The 27,734-nt window shown below is 38.5% G+C and overlaps 1 protein-coding gene across 1 annotated transcript in view; it reads right to left on the bottom strand.

Annotated features, from left to right (window-relative positions):
- RPGR (retinitis pigmentosa GTPase regulator) overlaps positions 1–27,122 on the bottom strand; it is a 41,028-nt gene extending 13,906 nt beyond the window's left edge. The window contains exons 1-9 of the mRNA XM_081327942.1: positions 27,012–27,122; positions 22,328–22,453; positions 17,461–17,553; positions 17,001–17,063; positions 12,158–12,316; positions 9,694–9,843; positions 8,722–8,880; positions 5,651–5,806; positions 4,008–4,132 (exon numbers count right to left, since the gene is read on the bottom strand). Of these exons, the coding sequence (XP_081184068.1) occupies positions 4,008–4,132; positions 5,651–5,806; positions 8,722–8,880; positions 9,694–9,843; positions 12,158–12,316; positions 17,001–17,063; positions 17,461–17,553; positions 22,328–22,453; positions 27,012–27,039 (1,059 nt within the window). The 5' untranslated portion in view covers positions 27,040–27,122. The remainder of the gene's footprint in view (positions 1–4,007; positions 4,133–5,650; positions 5,807–8,721; positions 8,881–9,693; positions 9,844–12,157; positions 12,317–17,000; positions 17,064–17,460; positions 17,554–22,327; positions 22,454–27,011) is intronic.
- Positions 27,123–27,734: the final 612 nt, after the last annotated feature.

The following is a 27,734-nucleotide window of genomic DNA, read 5'->3' as shown; positions in this document are numbered from 1 at the left end:
ATGGTTTCCTGGTGACGCATCCGGTCCGCGGGCTGGCAGTTTGACAACCTTGTACTAGAGGATCTCCAGGAATGATGCCTCAAGAAAAAACAAAACACCTTTCAGAAAGAAATGTATTCTATGCTACAACTAATTCACCAAACAATTGTTGAATGCAAAGAGGACATAAAAAGAAATCATAACAAGACTAAAAACAATTTAGACAACATAAACAAGCAAATCTCCAAATTAAATCTACAACTAGAGAGTTCCTAGATAACAACTACAAAGTATGAACAAATAAACCAGAAATCAGAAGACGAAACAGAGGAAACAGATTTAGAAATGGAAGAGATAAAAGAAGGGAAATATGAATGACTATATACAAACAAAATACTGCAAGACTTAGCTATAACAATGAAAATGCAAAAGACCTTTTACCCCTTAGGTTTGCAAAATATATCTGATGGCAAGGAAGATTTTAAAAAATGGAATACAGAGCTGTTAGGGGAAATGTCACAACTTGGGAGACAGGGAATGAAAACAGAAATGGAGGGAGAAAGGAACTGGGAGTTGTTTAAGGAATATAAATGGGTGGAATTCTTCCCCCAAAATACCCTACTTAAACTGTCTTCTTCATGCCAAGCAATTTTTACAAGAATAGCAAGAAAATTCCTGGCGATCCAATTGCCCTGGCTTGGAAAGCTACTTGGCAAAGAAAGAAAGTGAGAGTCAGATTTAAAAAACAGAAGATTTGACCTTTTAGAGGGGACATTATATATTTACATACTTGTTTGAATAAGATTAAAAGAACGGCTGACCCTTATATATAATTAGACTTTTATAACGAAAGATATGATTTAGAACTAAGATAACATTTTTTTCTTTTTCTTTTGATATGGGTAATATGAAGATATGAGGATTGATATGAATAAAGCTTTTAGCTACATAAATGTAATTAATATTGAGAAAGTCATAATTGATAGATTTCAAATACTGATGGGAAATCAAACCTTAACAAGAGCACAAAAAACAGGATATTAATGAATTGACATTATTGATTTATGAACTGATATTATTGACTGATATAACTGAGGGAACACCTGCTGCCGGCATCGACTTCCCTCCGCCCTGTGCGTTCCCACAGAGAGGGCCTCCTCAGGGTGCCACCGGTCAGAGAATGTCGACTGGTGGCCCCCAGGGGGAGATCCTTCTCTGTGGGCGCTCCGGAGCTATGGAACCAGCTACCGGTTGAGCTCCGGACGGCGCCCGACCTTCGCTCCTTTCGCCGCGAGCTAAAAACATACTTTTTTGAACAAGCTGGCCTGGCCTGATGAGGGGATTGGGGGGGGTCTGCTATTTTTATTTTACTAGGTTTTATGGATGTATTTTAGTATGAGGGCATTTATTTAATCTATTTTTAACTTTTGTAGTTTGTATTTTTATTCTTGCCCTGTTCACCGCCCTGAGTCCTTCGGGAGAAGGGCGGTATAGAAATATTATTAAATAAATAAATAAATAAATAAATATTTGTATATTAGTAAAATATGATGAAGATGCTTATATTTAACTCTATATACATTAATAGTACCAAAAATTGTAACTGTGTAATGGGGAAAAAATGGAAAAAAATATGAAGGAGGATCAAGGAAAAAATACTGGATTGTGTAGCATTGAACAGATTTATATTGAAAAAGTCAATGTTAAATATTTGAACCCAGACAACATATTGTTTAATAAGCACTAAAGACTGTAATTCTTAAAAATTAATAAAACTTTTTTTATAAAAAAATAGTTTTCCTTAAAGATGATTCACAGAACAAACATTTCCTAAAATGGGCTTCATACATTTAAAAAAAACACCTCCCAATTGTAGAGTATAGAATTAGGGGAACATCTTACCATATATAGTAACTTTGTGATAGGTTTACATTTCTTTGGGAACAAGTTGTAAGGAAATAGAACAAATTGCACAACAAATAAATAGTACTCCTTAGCTGGCATTATTGAATTTGTTGTAACACTAGTCTACAAATTTTGGGAAATAATTGACCTCTGAGATAAAATGTATTAATTCTTACATATTTTGATTAGATGAATTAGATGAATTAGGTGGTAAAGATGCTGGTTGGATAAAGTTTTCAAGATATTTCACAATAAAGATTTACACAGGCGAGTATGTTTGCCTACAAGGGAGGGTGGTGTCTAATGATCATGATGCCTCATAACTTCACAACAAAGTATGGTAGAACAATGAAAATGGTACCACATGGAAGTGTATAAATTTATTTCCACTTTGAGACTTACGATTATTACTCAACTGTAATTTATTGTTTTTTTATTGCAAGGCACATTTGTCTTGATCAAATCTATGCATCATACAGTTACATCCGGTGTCTTGTGAAAGCGTCATTGTCTAACATTTCCAAGGAACAGTTGCGTGATATTTTCCCTCAAAAGCCAAGATGCCTCAAAACTGTGTAAATTATGCAGATAACTTCTGCTACATTTGTGGTGAGGTTACATTTGCACCTCAAAAGTGTAATATGACAGCAGTGGTAAAAAAAAGCATACCACCTATGTTTTGGATGCAAAATACGGGATCAGGACAAGAGTTGGGCCCCTCATTATTGTTGCATTACATGTGAAAGTTATCTGCATTATTGGCTAAAGAAGAAGAAAAAGTCCATGCCTTTCACGGTCCCAATGGTGTGGAGGGAACCCACCAATCATAGTAGCAACTGCTATTTTTGCATGGTTCCTCCAATTGCAAAAGGGATCTCTAGAAAGAAGAAGTGGATCATGGAATATCCAAACATTCCATCCGCAATGTGTCCTGTACCCCATGGTGAGGACTTGCCAATTCCAGATTCACCAGAATCCTACTCTGATGATGATAAAGATGATGAGCAGGATGCAACTGATCCGGGAGTGTTACTAGACCCAAACCTTAGCCCACTGTATGCTCCTCCTGAACCACATCTAATTTCACAGAGTGAATTAAATGACCGGGTCTGGGATTTGGAATTGCCTAAGAGTAAGGCAGAGCTACTGGGCTCCAGATTACAATAGTGGAACCTCTTGCAGAGTGAAAAAGCATGAAAATGTTACATGGAAAACCAATGAATGAATGGAAAGTTATGTTATTAGTATCAATAAAAAGATAAATTTATAATGATTGGTGTGGCACCATTAACATTGCTATATCACATTTTGCAGAAAAGTTATAATTGCACATCCCCCTTGTAATTTTGAATTATTTTGATGCAATTTTGACCTGAAGCTGTATCTTGGAAACAGGAGCCAATTAATACTCAGGACTTAATTTTCCTTTATTAGTGACCCAATTCTGGTAAAATTTAGCTACTTTCATTTCCAAGGCTTTCTCCTTGTAGACCAGTGTAATCATTAAATAAAAATGTAACATGCAGCCTTAGTGGAATATTTAATGGCTGCAATTCATAAAATTGGGTTGCTATATTTTTGCAAGATCTGATTGGAGCTGGTGCAGATGACTAAAATTTACGGGTATGGGATATTTTGTTACATAAATTTTTTTCAGACAATATAGTGAGTTAAAAAAACAAGCTAAAATGAACAATTATGGACTAGTCCATGTTTATTGAAGTAATTAACAAAAGAAGTATCAATCCACATCATCCAAAGTTATAAGAAAATATTGGAAATATATCATTGTTTCACAATACTTTGAAAATATCTTTCAAATAATATAAGTGAATGAAAAGATTGTATGGAAATGAAATATTTATTATGCCACTTTTTCTTCTTTTTCTTATCATTGCATGCTATAATGTTTTTATTTGGATAACATTAAATCAATTTTGTTAATGTAAATAAAATGTAGACTAAAATGTAAAGATGGAATGATGAATAAAATTATACTTAATGACTTCAGAGCTCATCCATAATAAAAAATAAATGAAGCATAATACTATTTTTAAATAATCAGATATTTTAAATGTCACATGATACTTATTTCAAAGCATAAAATAGGAAACTGAACTTACCAAATGTACAGTAAAACTCAAAAAATTGGAACATAATGTAGGTACAAACTGATTTGTGTAATTTTCTTTCCCAAGTCCTAATTTGCCATGCCGTCCATCGCCAAAAGTATACATAAGACCATTCTCTAAGTACAAAGAAACATGTTAATACCTCAGCCTGCAGACAAAACTGTTATTCTAGCAGCAATTCTATACTTCAGAATTTCAACATGTAAAATAGGCTTTTCATTAGAAGTTCATCTTCTGTTTTCATTTTCAAATCTTTATTGATTAGCCCTTGGGCCATATCAAAGTGCAAAGTTCCAGCAACAAATTGTTACTAAAATTTGATGGAATTTGATAAAATACAATTTAAAATGGAATTAAAATAAAATACAATTTAAGATGAAATAGTAATTAAATACAATCTAAAATAAAATTGTAATAATGTACAATAATTTAAGGTATAGATAAAATATAACATTATATTTCGGAGTCGCCCTTGCAATCTACCCCAATCAGTCCCACATATGCAGATCTCAACTGGATCATTTTGTTTAAGTACTGTGCTACGTTAAATGTTATTTTCAAGTTCTGGCCGGACATAAGGTAAGTTATTTTGATATGGGGATCCCAATGGGTCATTCATTTGGTATATAGACCAAGATACTTGTCTCTCACCCTCTTATACAGGCAACAGTCAAATAGGATGTGAGCCAGGTCTTCTACCTCTGCCGCTCCGCAAATGCAGAGACGCTCATTGTACGGTATAGCATGAAATCTCCCATATCTGACCATTGTGTCAAGCTGTTCGAATCTTGCTCTCGTAAATATCTCCCTAAGATGTTTTGGGAGTTGCAACTTCAAATAACTGTCTACTTGAAAAGTATGTTTGTATTTACTCAGCCATTTCAAGTTACCCACCTTACTAAGGATAGCTATATCAGTTTGTGCTTCTATAGCCTTAATTCTTTGGGCAACTCTTTTTTTAGATTGTTCTCCTGTTACACAAGAGACAGGAAGACCACAGCGTCTTACAAAAATTGTTAGTTTGGTGATCCAGGAGATTTGTGATTGTAGTTTTATTTGCTCTAGAAGGCATAATCTGGGGAGTCTATCAGTCTCCATTTCATTAACTTTGCACCAGTAGTTATAAGCTCTAATTTTAGATAATGACTAAATTGTATGAATTCCCAATTCAGCTCTAACTGCTGCAGCAGATGTTCTTGGATCTACACCCAAAATACATCTCAAATGCTGGGACTATGTTTTCATTTTCAATAAAAGTTTATACATCTTAGCAATAATATGATTATCATTTGTACTGCCTCCGTTTCTGATTTGGAGAGAAATCACAATTTGCCATATTCACATTTAAAGCCAATTTGTTGTTTTCAGACTAACGAAACATATGGGAAAATCTGAACCTATGAGAAAGCAGCTGTAACACTGAGTGATTAACCCAGGCCACTATCCCAATGCAAACCCATTGGTTAACAATTACATGTGAACTTAGTCACCATTTCTTTTTAAAAAATGCTTAAATTAACAATAAAACTATTGCTTTGAAATCTATTTAGGACTATGAAGATATATTGACCTTTAATATCATAAAACACTTACGTACACTGCAAATGAAGCACCAGAGTTAACATCATGCATACCTGTTATTAAAGCTGTGTGGTTTTCTCCACTTGCAATGTTACAGATTTTATCCTTTCCCAGATGATTTACCATCTTTGGTTCAGCAGTTTCAAAGATAAATGTACCAAGTCCAAGTTGCCCATATTGACCTAGGCCAAAGGTATAAATCTCTCCCCCTGAAAATTGCACATGAAATTATTATTCTAGTCACAAATGTCATTTTCAAACAATCAGGGTGTTATAGCAGAGCTTGTTAACATAAGCTCGTTAGCAAATAAAAGCAAATTCAGATTAGTATCTATACTGATTATTGTATAAAAAGAAATGTAGTTAGCCCATCCCACTTCCATTGCAAAATGTATCAGGATTATCAACATGACAAGATATGTCTTGTGCAAGAAGAAAAAAAGCTACAGTGGATCTAGATCAGAAGTGTCAAACTGCCGGATGCGTCATGTGGAAGCCGCGCCCACCCTATTGCCAGCAATGGCAAAACCGTCCCAATATGTTGTGCGATGTTACATGACGTTGCGAGTTTGACATGTCTGATCTAGATTGCCATGTTACTCCAGCTTTCTTCTCTACTGCAAGTGGACAGATATTATAAGACACATAAACTTGTTTCCCATAGTACCCAATAAGATTCTAGGAAAAGCACGTAAGCAGAATATAACAGCAACAGCATTTAAAATCGGCCTCATTGATGCTGCAGAAATAAAATTCCTTACCTGGGATGTCTGCTTCCCACTTAATGACCTGAGTGTCTCAGATTACAACTACACCTGGGCCTGGGATACTAAGTGATTTGGTAATGTGAAGTTGTGCTTTATGACTGCATCACCTAGCAACAGCAATCCTGTTCTCAATTATCATAACTTGTACATCAACTCCTTGTTTAGCAGCTATTGTTTTGCGAATATTTTCAAATATAAAGGCAAGTATTAAAAAAAAAAAATTCTGACCGAAGCATACATTTACAACCAATTTATTTTCCAGATTACTTTTTTTTCTGCCTCTTATTTTTTTTTAAAAAAATAACTCAAGGAGGAAAGCAAAGATAATGCTGTATTTGGTTAATCCTAGGCAGTGGGCCTTTTCTGATGTGGCACCTGCATTGTAGAATTCTGTAGAATTCTGGAATACGTTATTTTTAACACTTCTCCATCTATTATTTTCTTTTTCTATGCTTTTAAAAACAATTATTATATAATGGTTTTAATTTAGATTATAATTGTTTTATATGCACACTGTTTATGGGATTGTATGTGCTGCCCAGAATCACCATTCATGAAATGGGTAGCCATAGGAATTTGATTAATAGCTAAATAAATGATCTTCCTCCTCCATTTTCTCCACAACAGCAACCTTGTATGGTAGGTCGGGCTGATAGAGAATGACTGGCTAAGGTCACCCAGCTGGCTTTCATGCCAAAGGAAGGACTAGAAATCACAGTCTCCTGGTTTCTAGATCAACATTTTAACTACAGGTTAACATCATGAGTTATGGCAATTTAGCCCAACATTTATGTTGCTAAGTGAAACATTTGTTAAGTGAGTTTTGCCCCCTTTTACAACCTTTCTTGCCACAGTTGTTAAGTGAATCATTGCAGTTGTTATGTTAATGACACAGTTGCTAAGTGAATCTGGCTTCCCCATTGACTTTGCTTGTCAGAAGGTCTCAAAAGCTGATCACATGACCCCAGGACATTGCAACTGTCGTAAGCATCTGAATTTTGATCATGTGACCATGGAGATGCTGCAACAGTCATAAGTGTGAAAAACAGTCATAAGTCACTTTTTTCAGTGCCTTTGTAACTTTGAACGGTCACTAAATGTTGTAAGTCGAGGACTACCTGTACTACACCAGCAAAAGTCTTCAGGCTGAAACTGATTAAAGTCTGGTCAGTTTAAGGCATCAGCAGAGCTGGTCAGAGGGTGCTACTACTAATAATTAAGGTCAGAAAACTCAACATTGTAACTTAGAGTTAGCACTTTTTAGGGAAACACTGAGCTGTGGAGAAAAGCAACTCAGGAAGAGATAGTTTGTTGACGTAGGGGAGTGAGGAGCAATGGGCTAATCATGGAAATGTTGATAGGTGGATCCCCATTCCTTTGCTGGACAGGACGGGCTGCCAATCAGAGTGCTGTAAACCGGATAGAGCAAACCAATCAGAGCTAGGAGGAGGAGGGTACTGCTCAGAGACCTTGACTGCAAAACAGAGAGTGGAAATAATAGTGCGCATGCGCACAAAAGCCCCTTCCTCTTTTTCCTTAAGGGAAAAATGACGCAGACACGAGAATGGATGAGCGCATGCGCAGAGGTGGCTCGTCGTCTCTCACCAGTCTGTTCCTACGGAGAAGGCCTATTTCACGGGCACCAATTTGTTGCCAGCTTTTCTTTTTACACAGCACCTTTAAAACTCGCTATGAGTTTACACCCTATGAGGCAGTACAAAAGGGGGGGGGGAAATGAGTCAGGCACAGGAGAGAACTTTGTCCGAATAAAATGGCAGCAACTACCTCTCTTTGATGTTCAGCTTACAATGTGTTAAGAGATATGTGAGTACAGGTAGCCCCCCACTTACAATCTTTGTTTAGTGACTGTTCAAAGTTATAATGGCACTGAAAAAGTGACTTACAACCTGTCCTTGCACCCACAACCATCACAGCAACCCCATGGTCACCTGATCAAAAGTTGGCCACTCTTCAACCAGCATATATTTATGACAGTTGCAGTCCTGGGGTCACGTGATCACCTTTTATTATACTCAGTCAAAGTCCCTCTGTGAGGGAGATGGACGGTTCAAAATGTGGAAAAATAAATAACGTTGCAACCTTCCCAGCTGACATGCAAAGGGGAAGTTGAGTCACTTAACAACCACATGTTTCACTCAACAACTGCAATGATTCACTTAACAGTCAAATAAAATTGGGCACAACTCACTTAGCAACCATCTTGCTTAGCAACGGAAATTCGAGTCCCAAATGTGGTTATAAGATGAAGACTACTTATCGTAATTTGTTCAGAGTGGCAAGTATGAACACCAATTATATACTAGAAAGCAACAGAAAAAATATTGAAGCATATATACCAGCCAGCGCTACTGTATGTCCTCCTCCACAGGCAACCTTATTAACTTTACTTGGAATTCCAGAAACAAGCTGTGGGACTCTATTGTCTTTCAGTTGTTCAAGTGTCAAACCTAGTTTCCCATTGTCAGACTCCCCAAAAGTATAAAGTTCTCCATCACCTATAAAAAACAAGGTAGGAACATTAAGATTCATGACACAAGGAGAAAAGGCATTCATTTGTGGAATATTTTGTGCAAACTTTCTTTGTTATACTTGCATCTTCTGAACTACAGCTAACTTCAACTTTTTGAAAAATAAACCATGCAATGCTCAGAATCACAAATGCTTTTCTGGAGAGATCAATTGGCAAAGAGGAATTCCTTCATCAGGGAGATCAACAGATAGAAATTTACAAACAGCAAGAACCATTGACACTATGGAAGTACCTGGAAACTCTGTGAATGTGATTCTTCCAATAGGTATTGCCAAATTCTGAAGCAGAATATCAAGGAGTGGGGGGGGGGGAATGTAAAATAATAGTTTTGGGTCTTTTAGATCAAAGGATTTTTTATTTTATTTCTTGGGAAACCTCTAAATCAGATTTCCAGTCTATTATCCTCTGGTGCAGGCATGTCAAACTGGGGTGGGTGCGGTTTCAGTATGATGCATCTGGCCCGCGGGCTGGCAGTTTGACATGCCTGCTTTAGAGCTTGCATTAATAATACACTATCTGTGAAACTAGAGGACGTTGGAAAAAAATCAAGGTAGCAGAGATGCAAAAAGATGGCTGCTTTATGGTCTTGATTGACACAAACTATTAGGACATTGCAAATGGTAGAAAAATATTACCTTTACTCCACCCTCTTAGCCCATTTAAGATTGCTGTAAAAGTGATTGATGTACCACTTGATCAGCACCATATTTCATGGCAAATACAGAATTTCAAGCAACATTATTGGACTTTGAACATACGTAAGTAATTTTACACTTACATGTTATTAAGGCAGAATGGTAATATCCACAAGAGATCCAGAAAACAGGTTTCCCAACATCCACTTGATGAGGAACACATACATTAGCTTCATTACCCAAGCCTATTTGGCCTTCAGAATTATCTCCCCACATAAAAAGTTGTCCATCCTCTTAAAAATAAGAAAGATTATTATTAAGGTTTAAAGCTATGGAAACTAGAGAAGAAACTTACAGTATAGAAGGAGAGAGAAGATTCAGAAACAACAATAAAAGTTCCCATTTTGTGTATTATCTCAGTCAGTGAGTTACATTTGAAGGATAACTGCAAATTATGAGTTTTCCCTCTCTGAAATTATTTCTCTCTTACATCAGATAAAATTTAAATGAATTTTACAAAAAAGGATACAATATTTAGAAGCATTTCTCTTATAACTAAGACACTGGGGTGGTGACTACATTAAGTTATTCAAAATCTTGTGAAGATCCTACTACAGGGTATACTCAAACTGCTTTATTTGAAAAAGAGTTCATTCAGGTTGGAGAAAACATTAAATGGATTTGAGATATTTTTTTTTGCATTTTAAAAGCCAGGTCAACACTTAAAGCAGATGTAAATTTGTTAGCATACATGAATTGTGCTAACCTTATTGTTTCACGTGCATAATTCAGTGACATCTTCTGTATTATGGAAGGGGAGATATATTAGGGATATAGTGTTACACAGAACAACAGAAGAAAAGGATTTAGGTTTGCTCATTGCAGATAACTGCAAAGTAAGTAAACAGTGTGTCCAGACAGCTGTGAAGGCAAACAAAATTCTGGGATGTATCACTAGAGGGATTCACCAGCAGGAAAAAGGAAGTGTGAATCCTGCTAAATAGGACTTTAGTCAAACCCTGTTTAGAATAATTTGTCCATATTAAAAAAAGATTTTAATAAGACTGAGTGAGTCCAGAGACAGGCAACAAAAATGGTGCAAGGTTTGAGGGACAAAACGTATCAGGAGAGACTGGAGGAACCGAATATGTACAGCTTAAGAGTAGGGATCCCCAATCCCTGGGCTGCAGCCCAGTACCAGGCTGAGGCCTGTTTGGAACCAGACTGTGCAAGCAGCGGGCAAGTGCATGTGCGTAGCTCCAGTTGCATGAGCTGCAAATGGAGCTGCATGTGTGAGTGCACTCACCCGCTGCTCACACAGAACCATTTTCTCTCTCCCTCTACTGTTGCCAGTCTGCAAAGCCGGAAAGGTTGGGGACCGCTGGCCTGGAAGACCGAAGGGAGAGTGTGTGTGTGTGGGGGGGGGGACATGATTGAAACCTTTAAATATATTAAAGGTTTGAATAAGTTCCAGAGGGCAGTATTTTCAATATTAAGCAAAAATCAAGAACATAGGGACATAATGTCAAAATGACAGGAAGTTCAAAAGTAATATTAGAAAGTATTACTTCATAGAAATAGTGGAAGTTTGGAACCAATTTCCAGCAGAGGTAGTGGGTCAGTCATCTGTAACTGAGTTTAAACATGCTTGGGATAAGCACACATCCATCATCCAACAAAAAATAAAATAAAAGCAAAACAAAAACAAGGAAAAAAACCCCCAAAGGACAGACACAATGGACCATTAGGTCTTTTTCTGCTGTCAAGTTTTCTGTTTCTATGTATTTATGGACATTACTTAGAAAACTGTAAGGATGCTTTAGACTACACTACAAAATGTCCGTTAACCTGCAATGGTCTCACTTTTGTTCCAGCTGGGAGGAAAATGAATTGTTTGCTTATATCCAAATTACCATTTTAAGCCATTTCATGGTCTTTAGAATTTGTTTATCTGGCCATTGTTTAAGTTTTAGTGATCAAATTCAAGTTATGGGTACATAACTATCATCTAATAATAGCCCTTTTAAGGACTTTATAAGCTTAAGGAAAGGGACGCGGTGGCTCAGTGGGTTAGGACGCTGAGCTTGTCGATCAGAAATTTGGCAGTTTGGCGGGTCGAATCCCGAGTGCCGCGTAACAGAGTGAGCGCCTGTTACTCGTCCCAGCTTCTGCCAACTTAGCAGTTCGAAAGCACATAAAAATGCAAGTAGAAAAATAGGGACCACTACGGTGGGAAGGTAACAGCATTCTGTGCGCCTCTGGCGTCTAGTCATGCCGGCCACATGGCCACGAGACATCCTCAGACAAGCGCTGGCTCTTCGGCTTTGAAACGGAGATGAGCACCGGCCCCTAGAGTTGGAAACGACTAGCACACATGTGCGGGGAAACCTTTACCTTTACCTTTAAGCTTAAGGAAGGTTATAAAAATGCTACCTTCTGCACTTACTTTCTGCATTTCACACCCTATGTTGTGAAAAAATATTTGCCCTCCATTAGACTAAATATTTTTGATTTTTGGTTTCCATAAAGACCTAATGGAAAAATACTTAAACCTTCAACTAACTTCCTCTTCAGCATAACTTTCATATAAGTCACTATTGGGTTCACCAGTTAATGCTGCTGATGTGTAGGATCCAGCTGCCAACTGTTTGATCTTGTGCTGACTGGTAAAATAACTAACTAGATGAAATGCACTTCTTTCTTCTGTGTCTCCTAATCCCAGTTGTCCTTCACTGTTACCCCCAGTGGCATACAGGTTCCCTTTTTCTGTGTAGAAAAAAAACACACAAGCAAAATAAGGACACTTTACTTGAAGCACCAGGAAAAAAACAATTCAAATAAAGAACATATTACACAGTCTCATGTTGTCTTTAAGACTAATCACAGCTGTTTAATGGTTACCTGCAGAAGTCACTGTCTACAGTTTAACTCTTTTTAAAGAATTACTGACTACATAGTAGAATTTGACTATGCAAACTAGAATCACAGAATTGGAAGGGACTACTTAAACCACAGGCCCAGCCTTCAACTCAGTGCAGAAACCCAAATTAAAATGCTCCAGAGAAAGGGTGTCTAAAGCAGAGGTCCCCAACCTTTTGGGCCCCAGGGACCAGTTCTGTGGTGAAAGTGTGTGGTTTTGTGTGCTACCTGCATCCCTCTGATGGGGCTTTGCTTGTTTGTGCGGACCAGTTCTGGCCCACAGACTGGGGGTTGGGGACTCCTTGTTAAAGGCTAAGAACTATAAAGTGGTTGTCTAACCACTTGAACCCATTCAAAAAAGGGGAGCCTATTATTCCTCTGGGTCATGCGTCAATTACAAGACTTTCCTCATATCTGGAACCTAGTTTTTTTAAAAACATTTCATTAAAACATTGCATTTCCTTCATCCCGGTTGGGAGGTGGGGGAAGGGAATATGTTTGGAATTTTAAAAAGTTTAAAACATGAGGATTCAATCAATAATTGTCCCATGTGTATAATTCCACTTATAAATGCAACCAAAACCAGAATATTAAAATCTGAATTTATGGATCCCAGCTTTTAGAATTTGAAAAAAGAATAGAGACATAGCAATATATTTTCCATGCTTCTTATACTATGGCAAACCAAAATTTGCTTAAGGAGGGAACAGTGAAAGGAGACAGCTTAATATTCACACTAACTGCTGCTATTAATCTAGTTATATGGAATTTATCCTTCTTTTCTTTAAAACTGACCATACTTTAACAAGGTGAAAGATAGCATGTTCTGATGAAGTGGGCAAATGTTCAAGACTCTAGATTTGATTTGGGGAGAAAGTGGATTTTACAGAGTAGGAGTATCTCTGGTAGAAAAGCTTATGGGCTGTGCTTTAAAAATTCAGTTGAAGATAATGAACTTGAAATTAGGATATGGGAATGAATATATATGTTATCTAAAATCAGAAATGAGACATGTAGGAAATAGGATTAGCTATGACTAGTCGGAAAATTCAGGACTAAGATTTTTAAAGGTGATTTAGCCCTTGCTCTGGTTTAGTTCACTATACTACCAACAACTAATAAAAGGAAATCTGGGGAAATGGAAAAATTCCTTTCCTGTCCTTATCTATTATTCATATCAGATTCTGCTTTTCACCTTTTTCTTCCTGTCGGATGTAGTGAAGCATGGCTTAGGTTTCACTTATTGGCTTATTTCATTTTAAAGGTCATAAAAAGTCTATACCCTGAAAGACACTCTAATTTCTTTGCCTGACAATGAAAGGTGTTTTTTTTAAAAAAGTTGCAACTCTATAAAATGGCATGCTTATTTTTGTTTATTTACATAACTCATGAATAGTAAAATAATGTTTAAAATTTCAATTTCATTTCAATTTCATTCCTTTGCAATTCTATATCCTACATTCATAATATGTTCCATTACATACTCGCTCATTATAGGATACTTTGCTTATAAAGATTATACCAATCATTTTATACACCATCTTCACTGAATGGATATAATTTTATCTCACCAATAAGGAAGGTTTTTACTATAAAAAATAAAACTGTCTCAAATATAAACTGTCTTGTTTACTATGTCTGAAAAGAATTTTAAAAAATATTCTTACATAATGAGCATCAGTTAACTGGCAAATTTGGCTTTAGTTCAAGTATCTCTTGCCCTCTTAACTAAGGTCAGTGCTGATACAGTATCAATATATCTTACACAATGTAGTTTGCAAGAGATGTTTTTAAGAACTATATACCCTTCTTCACTCTTTTCCCTTCCAATTGAAGATGACTATTTTAAAACAAGCATTTCCTATCCTTGTGGACATTTTATTCATATTTTTGCATCATAAGTACAAGTTGCAACTCTATAAAATGGCATGTTTATTTTTGTTGCCACCTTTGTATCAGCACTCATAGTATAAACTGAAGGTAAAACTACTTCAAGTTACTACAATATATGCAAATGTTATAGAATTAACAGCTGAATTAGCAATTAGAGCTAAACTTAATTATCCATAAATGTGTTCAAATACTCAAGTACAAATGTTAATGATAGTCATGAAATTAATTGACCACAAAATACCTTTCTCATGTGCAACTAGATTCTCTCAATCTCATAAATTTATATCAAATGCCAAATGGCAAATGAGCATGATACACAGAATAATTCTTTAGTATTCAGAATTATTGATTTTACTAATTGCTTAAAACTTTCTGATTTCTGTAACCTGTCTTTATTAAAGCATTGATAGGAATGCATCTGTCAAAAATGACTTCCATTTTTTCAGAAAGAGGAAAACCTGTAATTTGGACATACAACTTTTTAAAAAAAAAGAATAGCTGAATTCCTAAATCTCCAGCAAATTATTTATATTTGGATTCACATGTTGATTACTGGAAGCAAAATCCTATTAAAAATTCATTCATTATCAAATCCTAAAAAACATTTCTGGGCAAAATGTACTTGGAAAATGATTCAGTGACCTTTATGGCCCATTATTTAATCATAGAATTTAGGGATGTGCAATAAATTGGATTACTGGGAGAAAAGGTGATTTGGAATATTCATTTGTTGGCAATTCCTTCAAGAAGCCACTTTATGTCCTCACACAGTCCAAATCACCTTTTCTCTTCCAAATATAGCTCACTGCACAGCTAAAGAAGCTATTGCTTTTGTAAAGCCCGCATTTGGTCCCAGTTTCTCAGTGACGTAAGGATGAGAAAGGTCTTAGCTTATCTAATTAAGGTCAATGGTCTGTTATTTCTTTGGGTAACTGACATTCTGACAAACTGTATTTTTTTAGAACAAACTTTATAGTCTTACAATATACCGTATATACTTGAGTATAAGCCGACTCGAGTATAAGCCGAGACCCCCAATTTCACCCCCAAAAACTGGAAAAAGTTGTTGACTCGAGTATAAGCCGATCCGCCGTTCTGCAAGCCTCTGCCGCCAGCAGAGGCTCGATCTGCCATTTTGCAAGCCTGAATACACAGGAATACCCTGTGTGGCTGCGGCTCTCGGGGAAGCCCTGGCTGTCCGCTTCCTCGCTCCACGCTGCCATTCGGGGCCCGCGCGTTCCCCGGGCAAATCGCGGCGCCCAGCAGGCGAGGAAACACGCCCGCTCCAGTCGCCCCCCCTTCCCTCAGGAGACGCGAAGCAAGTGACCGCCCGGAGCTTACCGAGGACTTGCTTCGGTGCTTCCAGGATCGCGCGCACCTCTCTCAAGCCGCCGCCGTCCGGAGACCTGTCGAAGTTTGGGGAGGTTTGGGGAGGTGCGCGCGCACCTCCCCAAACCTCCCCAAACGTCGGCAGGTCTCCGTTCCTCCGCGCCCTGCCTGCCTGCTTCTTTCCACAGCGGAAAGAAGCAGGCAGGCAGGGCGCGGAGGAACGGAGACCTGCCGACGTTTGGGGAGGTTTGGGCGCCTCCCCAAACGTCGCCGGGTCTCCGTTCCTCCGCGCCCTGCCTGCCTGCTTCTTTCCACAGCGGAAAGAAGCAGGCAGGCAGGGCGCGGAGGAACGGAGACCTGCCGACGTTTGGGGAGGTTTGGGCGCCTCCCCAAACGTCGCCGGGTCTCCGTTCCTCCGCGCCCTGCCTGCCTGCTTCTTTCCGCTGCGGAAAGAAGCAGGCAGGCAGGGCGCGGAGGAACGGAGACCCGGCGACGTTTGGGGAGGTTTGGGGAGGCGCCCAAACCTCCCCAAACGTCCGCAGGTCTCCGTTCCTCTGCGCCCTGCCTGCCTGCTTCTTTCCGCAGCGGAAAGAAGCAGGCAGGCAGGGCGTGGAGGAACGGAGACCCGGCGACGTTTGGGGAGGTTTGGGGAGGCGCCCAAACCTCCCCAAACGTCGGCAGGTCTCCGTTCCTCCGCGCCCTGCCTGCCTGCTTCTTTCCACTGCGGAAAGAGGCAGGCAGGCAGGGCGCAGAGGTCCGGAGACCTGCCGACGTTTGGGGAGGTCTCCGGACGGCGGTGGCTTGGGAGAGGTGCGCGCGATCCCGGAAGCACCAAAGCCTCGGCCGCGCACAAGTCCTCGGTAAGTTTTTTTGTTGACTGGAGTATAAGCCGAAGTGGAATTTTTCAGCCCAAAAAGTGGGCTGAAAAATTCGGCTTATACTCAAGTATATACGGTAATTATAAGAAAAAAGTGGCTAAATTCATATCCAGTTCAGAAAACTCTCTTAACATGAAGGCTTTTATCATCTTAACAAGGACATTAGAAGAAAGGCAAGACAAACTTCTCTCGGATGGAAATTCCAGCTTTTTGATGCTGTTACCAAAGAATGCCTCTGCCTAAGTCCAATATATACTGTATCAAGATGTTGCTGCCAGATAGATGGACCATTAGATTCAGTATAAAACAGCTTTATCATCTCATGACAATGTATTTTGAAATTACATTATATTCTATGTTACTGTCTACCCAAGCAGAAAGCTACAACAAGAAAACGTCTTCTTTGGCATATAAACAAATAAATTACACACCTGTATAGATCAAAGTGTGGTTTCTCCCACATGCAGCTAGTTTCACTTTTTCAGGTTTTAGAACTACGGATTGACACAAAAGGTTGTTATTATTATTGTTGTTTTAATAATTATAAAATCAATTGTTGTCAAATCTGCTAAGTGTTCAAATTTATAGGAGATTAATTTTCCAATCATTATCTATCCCAGCATTTCATAGCACATCATGAGTAAGCTGGATTTTCTATTGAGGTTAGGTCAAAAAAATAATTTACTAAAACTACAATCCTTAATTTACCTGAAAATTACTGAATACAGCACAACCTATTTCTGCATAAATACACAGAAGAATTCCTAAAAACAATACTGAATAGGGAGACGTCAAATCTTAATGTAATATGATATTTAAAAATATTTGTCATGTTGGAAACTAGAAAGATCAGATCTGTTTTAAAACCTGACACATAAATTAAAGACAAACCTTTCACACAAGTTGGCTTGCTGACAGTATTCTTTGTTCCAAGTCCTAGTTGTCCCCAGTTGTTGCTTCCAAACATGTATAGTTTACCATTTTCTGCAGAATACAGACATTAAAGAAAATAAGTGATTGCCAATGCATTTGTGTTAAAATATATCCAATATTTTCAATTTAGTTAGACACAACTATAGAGACATAATAACCATGTAATAAAGACCAAGTCTGCAAAATGTTATATATATCACTATGAAGGATGTACCTTTAAATAAACATCTTTTTCTATTTCTACGCACTGTATACATTTAATTATTTTGGTCTTAGAATACAAATATTAATTAGCAAATATACAATCATAGAAAAATAAATGTTCAAAGAATAAGTGATGAGCAAATCATTCTGAACATATGTAATCAATTCACATTTTAAAAAAATGTATAGAGTAATATTGAGGGAATTCTGAACATGAACATATTTTAATACTTCAGTATTTTTTCTTTTTCTAAGCAAAATCTAGCAATAGTATCCAAACTCGCTATATAATTTTCTCTGTAATTGCACTATGCATCACATATTAATTTATTCTATTACCTGACATAGCTTATTTCAAAATAAATTCAGATCATATTACAATGAAATACTGTGCAAGATAGACATACTTAAAATGAAACATATCAATTTTCTTTTTTGTACTTCATATAAAATGGTACATGCTAATCTTTTCCATGCAAAGAACAAAGACTTTAAAATGAAAGAAGGCAAAGAAGTCAATAGTTTGATATTTTCTCAAAAATGTCATTTTAAAGACATAGACAGGTAACTTATGCATGAAATAATATTTATAAGATAATGTTCCTCAGCCTACTTGTTTCTTCAATCTCCTGCAAAACTGTAAGTTACTTTAAACATTTCACACACATTACGGATTGTTTTCTTCCTGTTAAATCATTTAGTTACCAATCCTGTTTCTCTGTGCTTTTTAATCTCCACTTGGAAAGACCCTGACTTCAAGCTGATGATGAATAAGCTTTAAGATAATGATTAGATGCACACATAAAAAAAATTAAAGTAGTTTAGCATGATGTGAAATGCTGCTGATTTGGACTTACAGGGGAGGTGTGGAGAACTACTAAGATGTCTCTGTAAAAGCAGAGCTGGTGATCATGCAAAAGACCAAGGAACTAGTGATTAAGAAACCTCTCCGGAGAAGGAGAGACTTACTATATGTGCTCACAGGAGATCACAGGATAAGAGTTTTCCAAGTTTGAAGACCAGGAGAAAACTGGGTTACCCAACTAGCTTACAACCAAAGCTGAACTTTTTAAAGGATACCAAATTTGCAAATCTTACTTTCTAATCACTTTAGGAAATTGCCTATTAACCATTTTAAAGCTATTGGAGACCTTTAGAATGACAAGTTTGAAAAGTCTTCATTGGATTATCTTCAAAGCTGAACAAAATAGAAATTAATTATAAGCTTAAGAATTTATTGTTTTCAGGCAATAGAGGAGGGATATAAATAAACAAACAGCAGAAAGATATTGATTTTAGAACTTTATAAACAGACTAGGAATTCAGATAAATTTGGAATATAGAAACTTTTACAATAAGACTTTGGAACCTACTGTATATACCAGAGGTCTCCAACCTTTCTGGGCTCATGGCCCAAAGGAGAGCAGCAGCATGCAGCATGCGCTGGTGCCATGCGTATGCGCGAATGGCTGTGCCTCCCACAGTGGCTAGTGGACACATTCACACATGTGTGAACGGGGCCGCAGGCACTAGCATGAGTGGAGGGGAATGTGTGCCCACACATGTGCGCACTGGCCAGACATTTCCAGAGCCTGCTGGCCAAGAGCCCACAGCTCAGTCCCAGGCCGCGGCCATAGGTTACTACAAAAACTTTCCTGTCTGTCTGTTTGTAACTTTTAATTGTGCACTATAGGGCAACAATTTTTGAAACTGCAATAGGCTACCAGGACCCCTTACTCCTATGCAATTGACATTTGGAAAAGTTGTGGCTGCTTCAGCACTGCTGCAGTGCTGTGGTTATATGACTGTCATTTCCAGTGCTCCCTGCCAGCTTCCCATAAGGAAAGTCAATGGCTTTTTTGCCTGCCCACAATCATTCTGTTTCTTTGTTTAAGTAATGGAATATTTTGGAAACAATGATCCAATAGGTCTGGTTTAGCTAGATAATTATAGATTGCTTCTAGTGGGAAATAGATCTGTTTTGGTTTTTGGAAAACCTAACAGTGGGGACTAAAGATTTTAGGCCGAGGAAAAAATGCAAGCCTATAAAATGCAAAATGTTGTAATAATGAAAATACCAAAGGAGACTTTTGAAGAGTCAAAAAGTAGTGGCCACAATATCAACAATGTCAATAAATACCTGCTTCCATGGATAGGCCGTGTTCAAAAGGACATGTTATTTAAGAAATGACTATAGAAAAAAAAATACTGACAAAATAGAGATGATATTCAAAATCCTGTAGATTTATAACTGATAGGTCAAGGGAATGATTTGGAAAAGGATGTTTCACTGAATTTGAAATTGATTGATGTTTTAAAATCTAAAAGAGAAATACAAATGATAAACCAAAAGAGTGACCTGGAGAATTTTTTCCTATTAGATTTACAAAAGAGGCTTCTTAAAGCCTTGAGGAACACTATGGAATTGGACAACCAAGAAAAGAAGAGAAATCAAATCCTATGACTAATGTCATAAACACTGTTTATGCTTGTTTTGTTGAAGATTGGATAAAGAAGGCTCTTCTTTATATATGCCTTTTCTCTTTACAGTATTATATTCTGTTTCTTCTTACTTCTGTCTTTTTTCTCTTTTTCCTTGCACTTTTTTCCCTTTTTTCTGTTTAATTGTACTAGATTATAATTATAATTAAAATTCTTAATAAAACTATATTAAAAATGAAATGCAGATGATATGATTTCTAAATATCACTCCTGGGAATTATGTTTAAATCCATTGTAGGAAAAAAAATGCTTTTAGATCTCCTTTGGGCTTTAGTGGAAAATATTCTTATATTCTTTAAAGAATCTTACTGGATTCTTTACTTTGCATTATTAACATTTTACAATTGTTTGTTTTATAAACCTATTTATATATAGGTTTATCTGGTAGCATATGATTTTACAGATAGTCCTTGACTTAACAATCACAACTGAGCCCCAATTGTGCTAAGAAAGACAATTGTTAAGTGAGTTTTGCCCCATTTTATGATCTTTCTAGCCACAATTGTTAAGTGAATCACTGCAGTTGTTAAGTTAGTAACAAGGTTGTTAAGTGAATCTGGCTTCCACATTGATTTTGCTTCTCATAAGGTCACAAAAGGTGATCATGTGATCCAGGGATATTGCAACTGTCATAAATATGAGCAAGTTGGCAAGCATTCGAATTCTGATCACATGTGGTCACAAGTCACTTTTTTAGCGCTGTTGTAACTTTCAATAGTCACTAAACGAATGGCTGTAAGTCAAGGACCTGTATACAAACTTTATGAAGTTGGGAGAAGCTCTGAAAAATGGAAAAAGCAATGATATACTGAGTTAGCTTAAATTACATTAAAATAGTTGATAGGAGTGATTGCTAATAGTAAGTTTAAAATTAATAATTTTACAGTAACATTTTAAATAAAATGTTTAATAAAAATAAGAAGGGACCTTGTTTTTTTTGTAAATACAAAATTTTTGTTATTCTTTTAAATTATATTCCTATGACATATAAACTGATATATAGAGACAAGAATATTTTCTGGATCCTATTGACAGGTAAAATACTTATTCTTCAACATTGAAAGGGCAATAAAATAGCCCCAAGAATTCAACAGTCTGCAGACTTTATATATTTGAACTTAGAAATGAATACTAATTAGACAGATTAGGTGTGGATGATTACAGTGAAATAGGGCTAGTGTTATTGAATTATATAATTTAAACATGTATTTGTATCTGAGAATACATGCCCCTTATGTTTTTGTTTTATTTTATTTCTCCATAACTTTAGTGCAGTTTACCTTTTTCCTGATTTTTGTTTCTATTAATAAGTAGTTTGCATTAGCGAGTTTCTAGTCATTTTTGAACTTACTGGTAAACATTACTATTTCTTGACTTCTAAGTTTCGTTTTTATTTCAGGGAATTTAGGGCAGAATTTTAGTACTGAGCAGGTTTTGGTCATGCGAACCTGAGAACCTGTGAGCAGATATCCACAGCATTCAACTTTCCCTGCCAGCTTCACACTGACTTTCTGGGGAAGCTATCAGAGAAAATTCCAAATACTGATCATATGATCACAGGGCATTTGGCAACCAATTCTAAGTGTGAATAGGATACTAAATTCCCAGATCACAACCACGTGATATTGGGGAGGAGGGGGGGCAACACCTTATGATGGCCAGAAGGGCTTTACAACTTGTAAAGCAGCCTTTCAGGGCTGTCATAATTTTGAACAGTTGTTAAACAACCAATTGTAAGTTGAGGATTTCCTATATTTGTTCAGTAAACTTTTAAGACTTTTTAAGTCTATTACGTTTGAACTACTCTTGGATTAAAACATTTTTTAAAACATATCTAATCTGTATTTTGACTATATTTACGCACGTCAAGAGAGGGGCGCGTCTAAAATTCTACTCAATTTGACACTGTTGTTATATAATAGTCAAGGTTAACTTTAGAACTGGGCTTGGTGATTAAAATTGGAAAGCCAATTTTATCCAGTTCATTTTACAATAAAAGTTTGAATTTCCAAAAATATTAGTCAATGCCTTCATATAATATTGCTATCAGTACAATATAGCTTTCACTTAAAAAATCAGAATATTGAAACACATGATTCTAAAATCTTGTTATACTAACCTGTAACAACAGATGTATGTTCATCTCCGCATGACATGTGTACAGGCTTGTCATTTTTAAACCAAAACTTGCTAGGCACATTTTCTGCAAATTTGCTTTTTCCAAATGTGAATATAGCACCTGATTCTAAAAAGAACAAGCTTAAATATTAGTCTGAAGTTAATTTTATATAATTCTACTAACAACTAATTTTGCCACTTAATGTCAAAATAATGGCACTGTATACCTTTCTTTTTTCCACAGCCTTGATTTTGCCCATACAGAAACATTTATTCCATAATTAACTATTAAAGGTAAAGGTTCCCCTGCACATGCGTGCTAGTCGTTTCTGACTTTAGGGGCCGGTGCTCATCTCTGTTTCAAAGCCAAAGAGCCAGCGCTTGTCCGAGGACGTCTCTGTGGTCATGTGGCCGGCATGACAAGACGCCAAAGGCGCACGGAACGCAGTTACCTTCCCACCGTAGTGGTCCCTATTTTTCTACTTGCATTTTTTTTACGTGCTTTCGAACTGCTAGGTTGGCAGAAGCTGGGACGAGTAACAGGCGCTCACTCTGTTACGCGGCACTTGGGATTTGACCCGCCAAACTGCTGACCTTCTGATCGACAAGCTCAGCGTCCTAACCCACTGAGCCACCACGTCCCTATTTGTTGTTGTTGTTAGTTGCGAAGTCGTGTCCGACCCATCGCGACCCTATGGACAACGTTCCTCCAGGCCTTCCTGTCCTCTACCATCTTCTGGAGTCCATTTAACCTCACACCTACTGCTTCAGTGACTCCATCCAGCCACCTCATTCTCTGTCGTCCCCTTCTTCTATTGCCCTCAATCTTTCCCAGCATTAGGCTCTTCTCCAGTGAGTCCTTCCTTCTCATTAGGTGGCCAAAGTATTTGAGTTTTAGCTTCAGGATCTGGCCTTCTAAAGAGCAGTCAGGGTTGATCTCCTCTAGGACTGACCGGTTTGATCGCCTTGCAGTCCAAGGGACTCACAGGAGTCTTCTCCAGCACCATAGTTCAAAGGCTTCAATTATTTGGCGCTCAGCCTTTCTTATGGTCCAGCTTTCACTGCCATACATTGCAACTGGGAAGACCATAGCCTTGACTATACACACTTTTGTTGACAGGGTGATGTCTCTGCTTTTTAGTGTGCTGTCTAGATTTGCCATTGCTTTCCTCCCGAGGAGCAAGCGTCTTTTAATTTCTTGGCTACAGTCCCCATCTGCAGTGATCTTGGAGCCCAGGAAAATAAAATCTGTCACTACCTCCATTTCCTCCCCATCTATTTGCCAGGAATTGAGAGGGCCAGATGCCATGATCTTGGTTTTCTTAATGTTTAGTTTCAACCCGTTTTGCACTCTCCTTCTTCACTCGCAACAAGAGGCTCTTTAGTTCCTCTTCACTTTCTGCCATTAGAGTGGTATCATTGCATATCTTAGGTTGTTGATGTTTCTTCCGGCAATCTTAATTCCAACTTTTGATTCATCTAGCCCTGCCTTTCTCATGATGTGCTCTGCATATAAGTTAAATAGGCAAGGCGACAGTATACAGCCTTGCCGGACTCCTTTCCCAATTTTGAACTAATCAGTGGTTCTGTGTCCAGTTCTCACTGTTGCTTCTTGGTCCGCATATAGGTTTCTCAAGAGACAAATAAGATGGTCTGGTACGCCCATCTCTTTAAGGACTTGCCACAGTTTGTTATGATCCACACAATCAAAGGCTTTAGCATAGTCAATGAAGCAGAAGTAGATGTTTTTCTGGAACTCTCTAGCTTTCTCCATGATCCAGCGTATGTTAGCAATTTGATCTCTAGTTCCTCTGCCTCTTCGAAATCCTGCCTGTACTTCTGGTAGTTCTCAATCCACTTACTGCTGGAGTCTAGCTTGTAGGATTTTAAGCATAACTTTACTAGCATGTGAAATGAATGCAATGATGCGATAGTTTGAACATTCTTTGGCACTGCCTTTCTTTGGAATTGGAATGTAAACTGATCTTTTCCAATCCTGTGGCTGCTGTTGAGTTTCCAAATTTACTGGCAAATTGAGTGTAGCACTTTTACTGCATTGTCTTTTAAGATTTTGAATAGCTCAGCTGGAATACTGTCACCTCCACTAGCATTGTTGCTCAGCTTTTCTAAGGCCCACTTCACTTCACATTCTAGGATGTCTGGCTTGAGGTCAGTGACCACTTCATTGTGATTATCAGGGACGTTAAGCTCGTTCTTGTATAGTTCTTCTGTGTAATTTTGCCACCTCTTCTTAATCTCTTCTGCCTCTGTTAGGTCCCTGCCATTTTGGTCCTTTATCATGCCCATTTTTGCATGAAACGTTCCTTTCATCTCTCCAATTTTCTTGAAAAGATCTCTGGTCCTCCCTATTCTATTGTTTTCTTCTATTTCTTTGCATTGTTCATTTAAGAAGGCATTCTTATCTCTTCTAGCTATTCTTTGGAATTGTGCATTTAATTTTTTTTTAATTTACATTTATATCCCGCCCTTCTCCGAAGACTCAGGGCGGCTTACAAGCTTAGCAGTAGCCTTCATTCTATGTATATGCCTGCTTATTAGGGCTTTCATACACCCCCCAAGCGGCATTATTACAAAGTCAGCTTAATTGCCCCCAACAATCTGGGTCCTCATTTTACCTACTTCGGAAGGATGGAAGGCTGAGTCAACCTTGAGCCTGGTGGGATGCGAACCTGCACTAATTGCAGGCAGCTGGTGTTACTTAAGGAGGCATTAGCCCACTGCTCCACCAAGGCTCTTAGGGCATATCTTTCTTTTTCTCCCTTGCCTTTCGCTTCCCTCCTTTCCTCAGCTATTTGCAAAGCTTCCTCAGACAGCCATTTTGCTTTCTTGCATTTCTTTTTCTTTGGGATGATTTTGGTTGCTACCTGTTGTACAATGTTGCAAACCTCTGTCCATAGTTCTTCAGGCACTCTGTCTATCAGATCTAATTCCTTAAATTTATTTGTCACCTCTACTGTATATTGAACAGGGATATGATTTAATTCATACCTGACTGGCCTAGTGCTTTTCCCTACTTTCTTTAATTTAAGCCTAAACTTTGCAACAAGAAGCTCATGGCCTGAGCCACAGTCAGCTCCTGGTCTTGTTTTTACTGACTGTATAGAGCTTCTCCATCTTTGGCTGAAGAGCATATAGTCAATCTGATTTCTGTGTTGACCGTCTGGTGATGTCCATGTGTAGAGCCGTCTCTTGGGTTGTTGGAAAAGAGTGTTTGCTATGACCATCGTATTCTCTTGACAAAATTCTATCAGCCTGTGCCCTGCTTCATTTTGTACTCCAAGGCCAAACTTGCCTGTTATTCCGGTTATCTTTTGGCTTCCTACTTTAGCATTCCAATCCCCCATGATGATAAGGACATCATTTTTGGGTGTTAGTTCTATAAGGTGCTGTACGGCTTCATAGAACCGGTCAATTTCATCCTCTTCAGCACTGGTGGTTGGGGCATAGACTTGGACCACTGTGATATTGAATGGTTTGCCTTGGATTCAAACGGAGATCATTCTGTCATTTTGAGGATTGTATCCCAGTATTGCTTTTCCTACTCTTTTATTGACTATGAAGGCTACTCCATTTCTTCTGAGGGATTCTTGCCCGCAGTAGTATACCTGATGGTCATCTGAATTAAATTCACCCATTCCTGTCCATTTTAGTTCGCTGATACCTAAGATGTTGATGTTTAGTCTTGTCATCTCTTGTTTGACCACGTCCAAATTAACTATTAATTACACCCAAATAACTATCAAATGGCTTCACATGAAATACTGGCTGGTTTGCCATACACCAAATGGCACTAAATCGAGTGGGCTGTTTTTCCTTACTCTTTTAAGGAGGTGCATTCTTCCTACCAATAATCTTACACCTCTTTTGTTAGTGGCACAAAAATCTACTAGTACATTAACTCATAAGGGTACAATAGGAAATATAACCAGAGGATGCTGTGCTCACACTACGATGTACAGCAATTCCCGAAAATTTCCAGAGCACACCCAAGATAATTCTTCAACAAAGAAGAACAATGCAGTAGAGCCTTCTACTGTATCCACCACCTTTTTCTACGTTATTTTCAACCCATATATTACAAAGCACATACAGCGTGCATCCTGTAGTAGTTCAACGAGAGCAGAGAGTTAAAAAGATTTCAACCGTCGCGAAAGGCCTTTATGCTAGAACTTTAGCTCTCTCTCCAGGTTTTTAGTCAGAAGCAAATCAAACTGCCTTATCACCATCGTTAAATTGGAAACCTTGAAGCCGCCAGCCTCCTTCATCAGTTCAGTTGTATCTGCCCGCAAAGTCAGTAGCCTGGGAAAATTAAGGATATTTGAGGCAGAGTGCAGGTTTAACCCTGTACGTTTTACTCCGCAAGCTGAAAAAAAGGAGGCAACTCAGAAGACCGAGAACGGCCCCCCACATTGGAAGAAGGCAAAAGCCGTGGCTGAAATGCAGCCCGCCTCCGCCCTTTGCAGCGGCGGGCTCACCGACGACAACCTCCAAGGGGTCCCGCCGAAGGGCTGAGCCTCAAGCAGCAAAATCAGAGGAACAAGGCGAGCGGAGCAGGGACGAGGCAGCCGCGCCGGCTCCCTCGGCAAATCCCGCAGAAGGCGCCAGAAGCGACAGGAGCTGCCGGCACCAACCAGCTAACCTCCCGAGGTGAGGACGGGACTCACCGGGCACTTGCTCCTCGGCCTCCCCCATGACGGGCAGGAGGGGGGAGGGGGAGGCGCCGGCCTGGTAGATGGGCCCAGAAGCCGCCCCGAGCCCGGAAGTAAACAAATCTCCTGCCATTAGCAACGAAGCCTGGCTTTACCATAGAGTACTTGGAAGGCTGAATAGAGCGTAAGTGGTGGGGCATCATAGAGCACCATCCTCTCCTTGGCCTCCTTGTCCCCCCCCCTCCTCCCCCCCAGGAGGAATAGCTAAGGGTCGAGCTGCAGTTTAAATGTATCGGGAGCCGGGATTCCTAAAATAATAAATTCCATAAACGTGTCTCGAGAGAGGAAGCCGCCGTTGTGCACGTGCAAATACATGCCTGTAAATAATTATGGCTAGTCGTGCAGTTCGGTAAGCCTTGATTCTGAACAAGCAGAAGTGAGCGTGTTAGATCGAGTTACGCAGACTTACTTCAGGCTGGTATGAGACTACTGTAAAATTATCTCCTCCCTCTGTATAATTGCACCTCCTTCTTCCGTTTGTAATGTTTTCTGTAAAATCCTGCTTTGGCCAAGCAGATGCCATTGCCTTCTCCATCCTAAATCCGTTCCCATTTCCAAAATCCATCCAGTAATTTCATCCTTGTCAGGGAAGAAACAACACTTCAATAAAACTATCAAGGAAGAAGTTACACTTCAACCAAGACTGGCAGGGCAAGGAAGTATATAAATAAGCCTCAA

The sequence above is a fragment of the Vipera berus genome (assembly GCF_964194415.1).
Source record: "Vipera berus genome assembly, chromosome: 4".
Classification (NCBI taxonomy): domain Eukaryota; kingdom Metazoa; phylum Chordata; class Lepidosauria; order Squamata; family Viperidae; genus Vipera; species Vipera berus.
The sequence above is the reverse complement of the archived record's forward strand: the minus strand, read 5'-3'. Positions and strand labels throughout refer to the sequence as shown.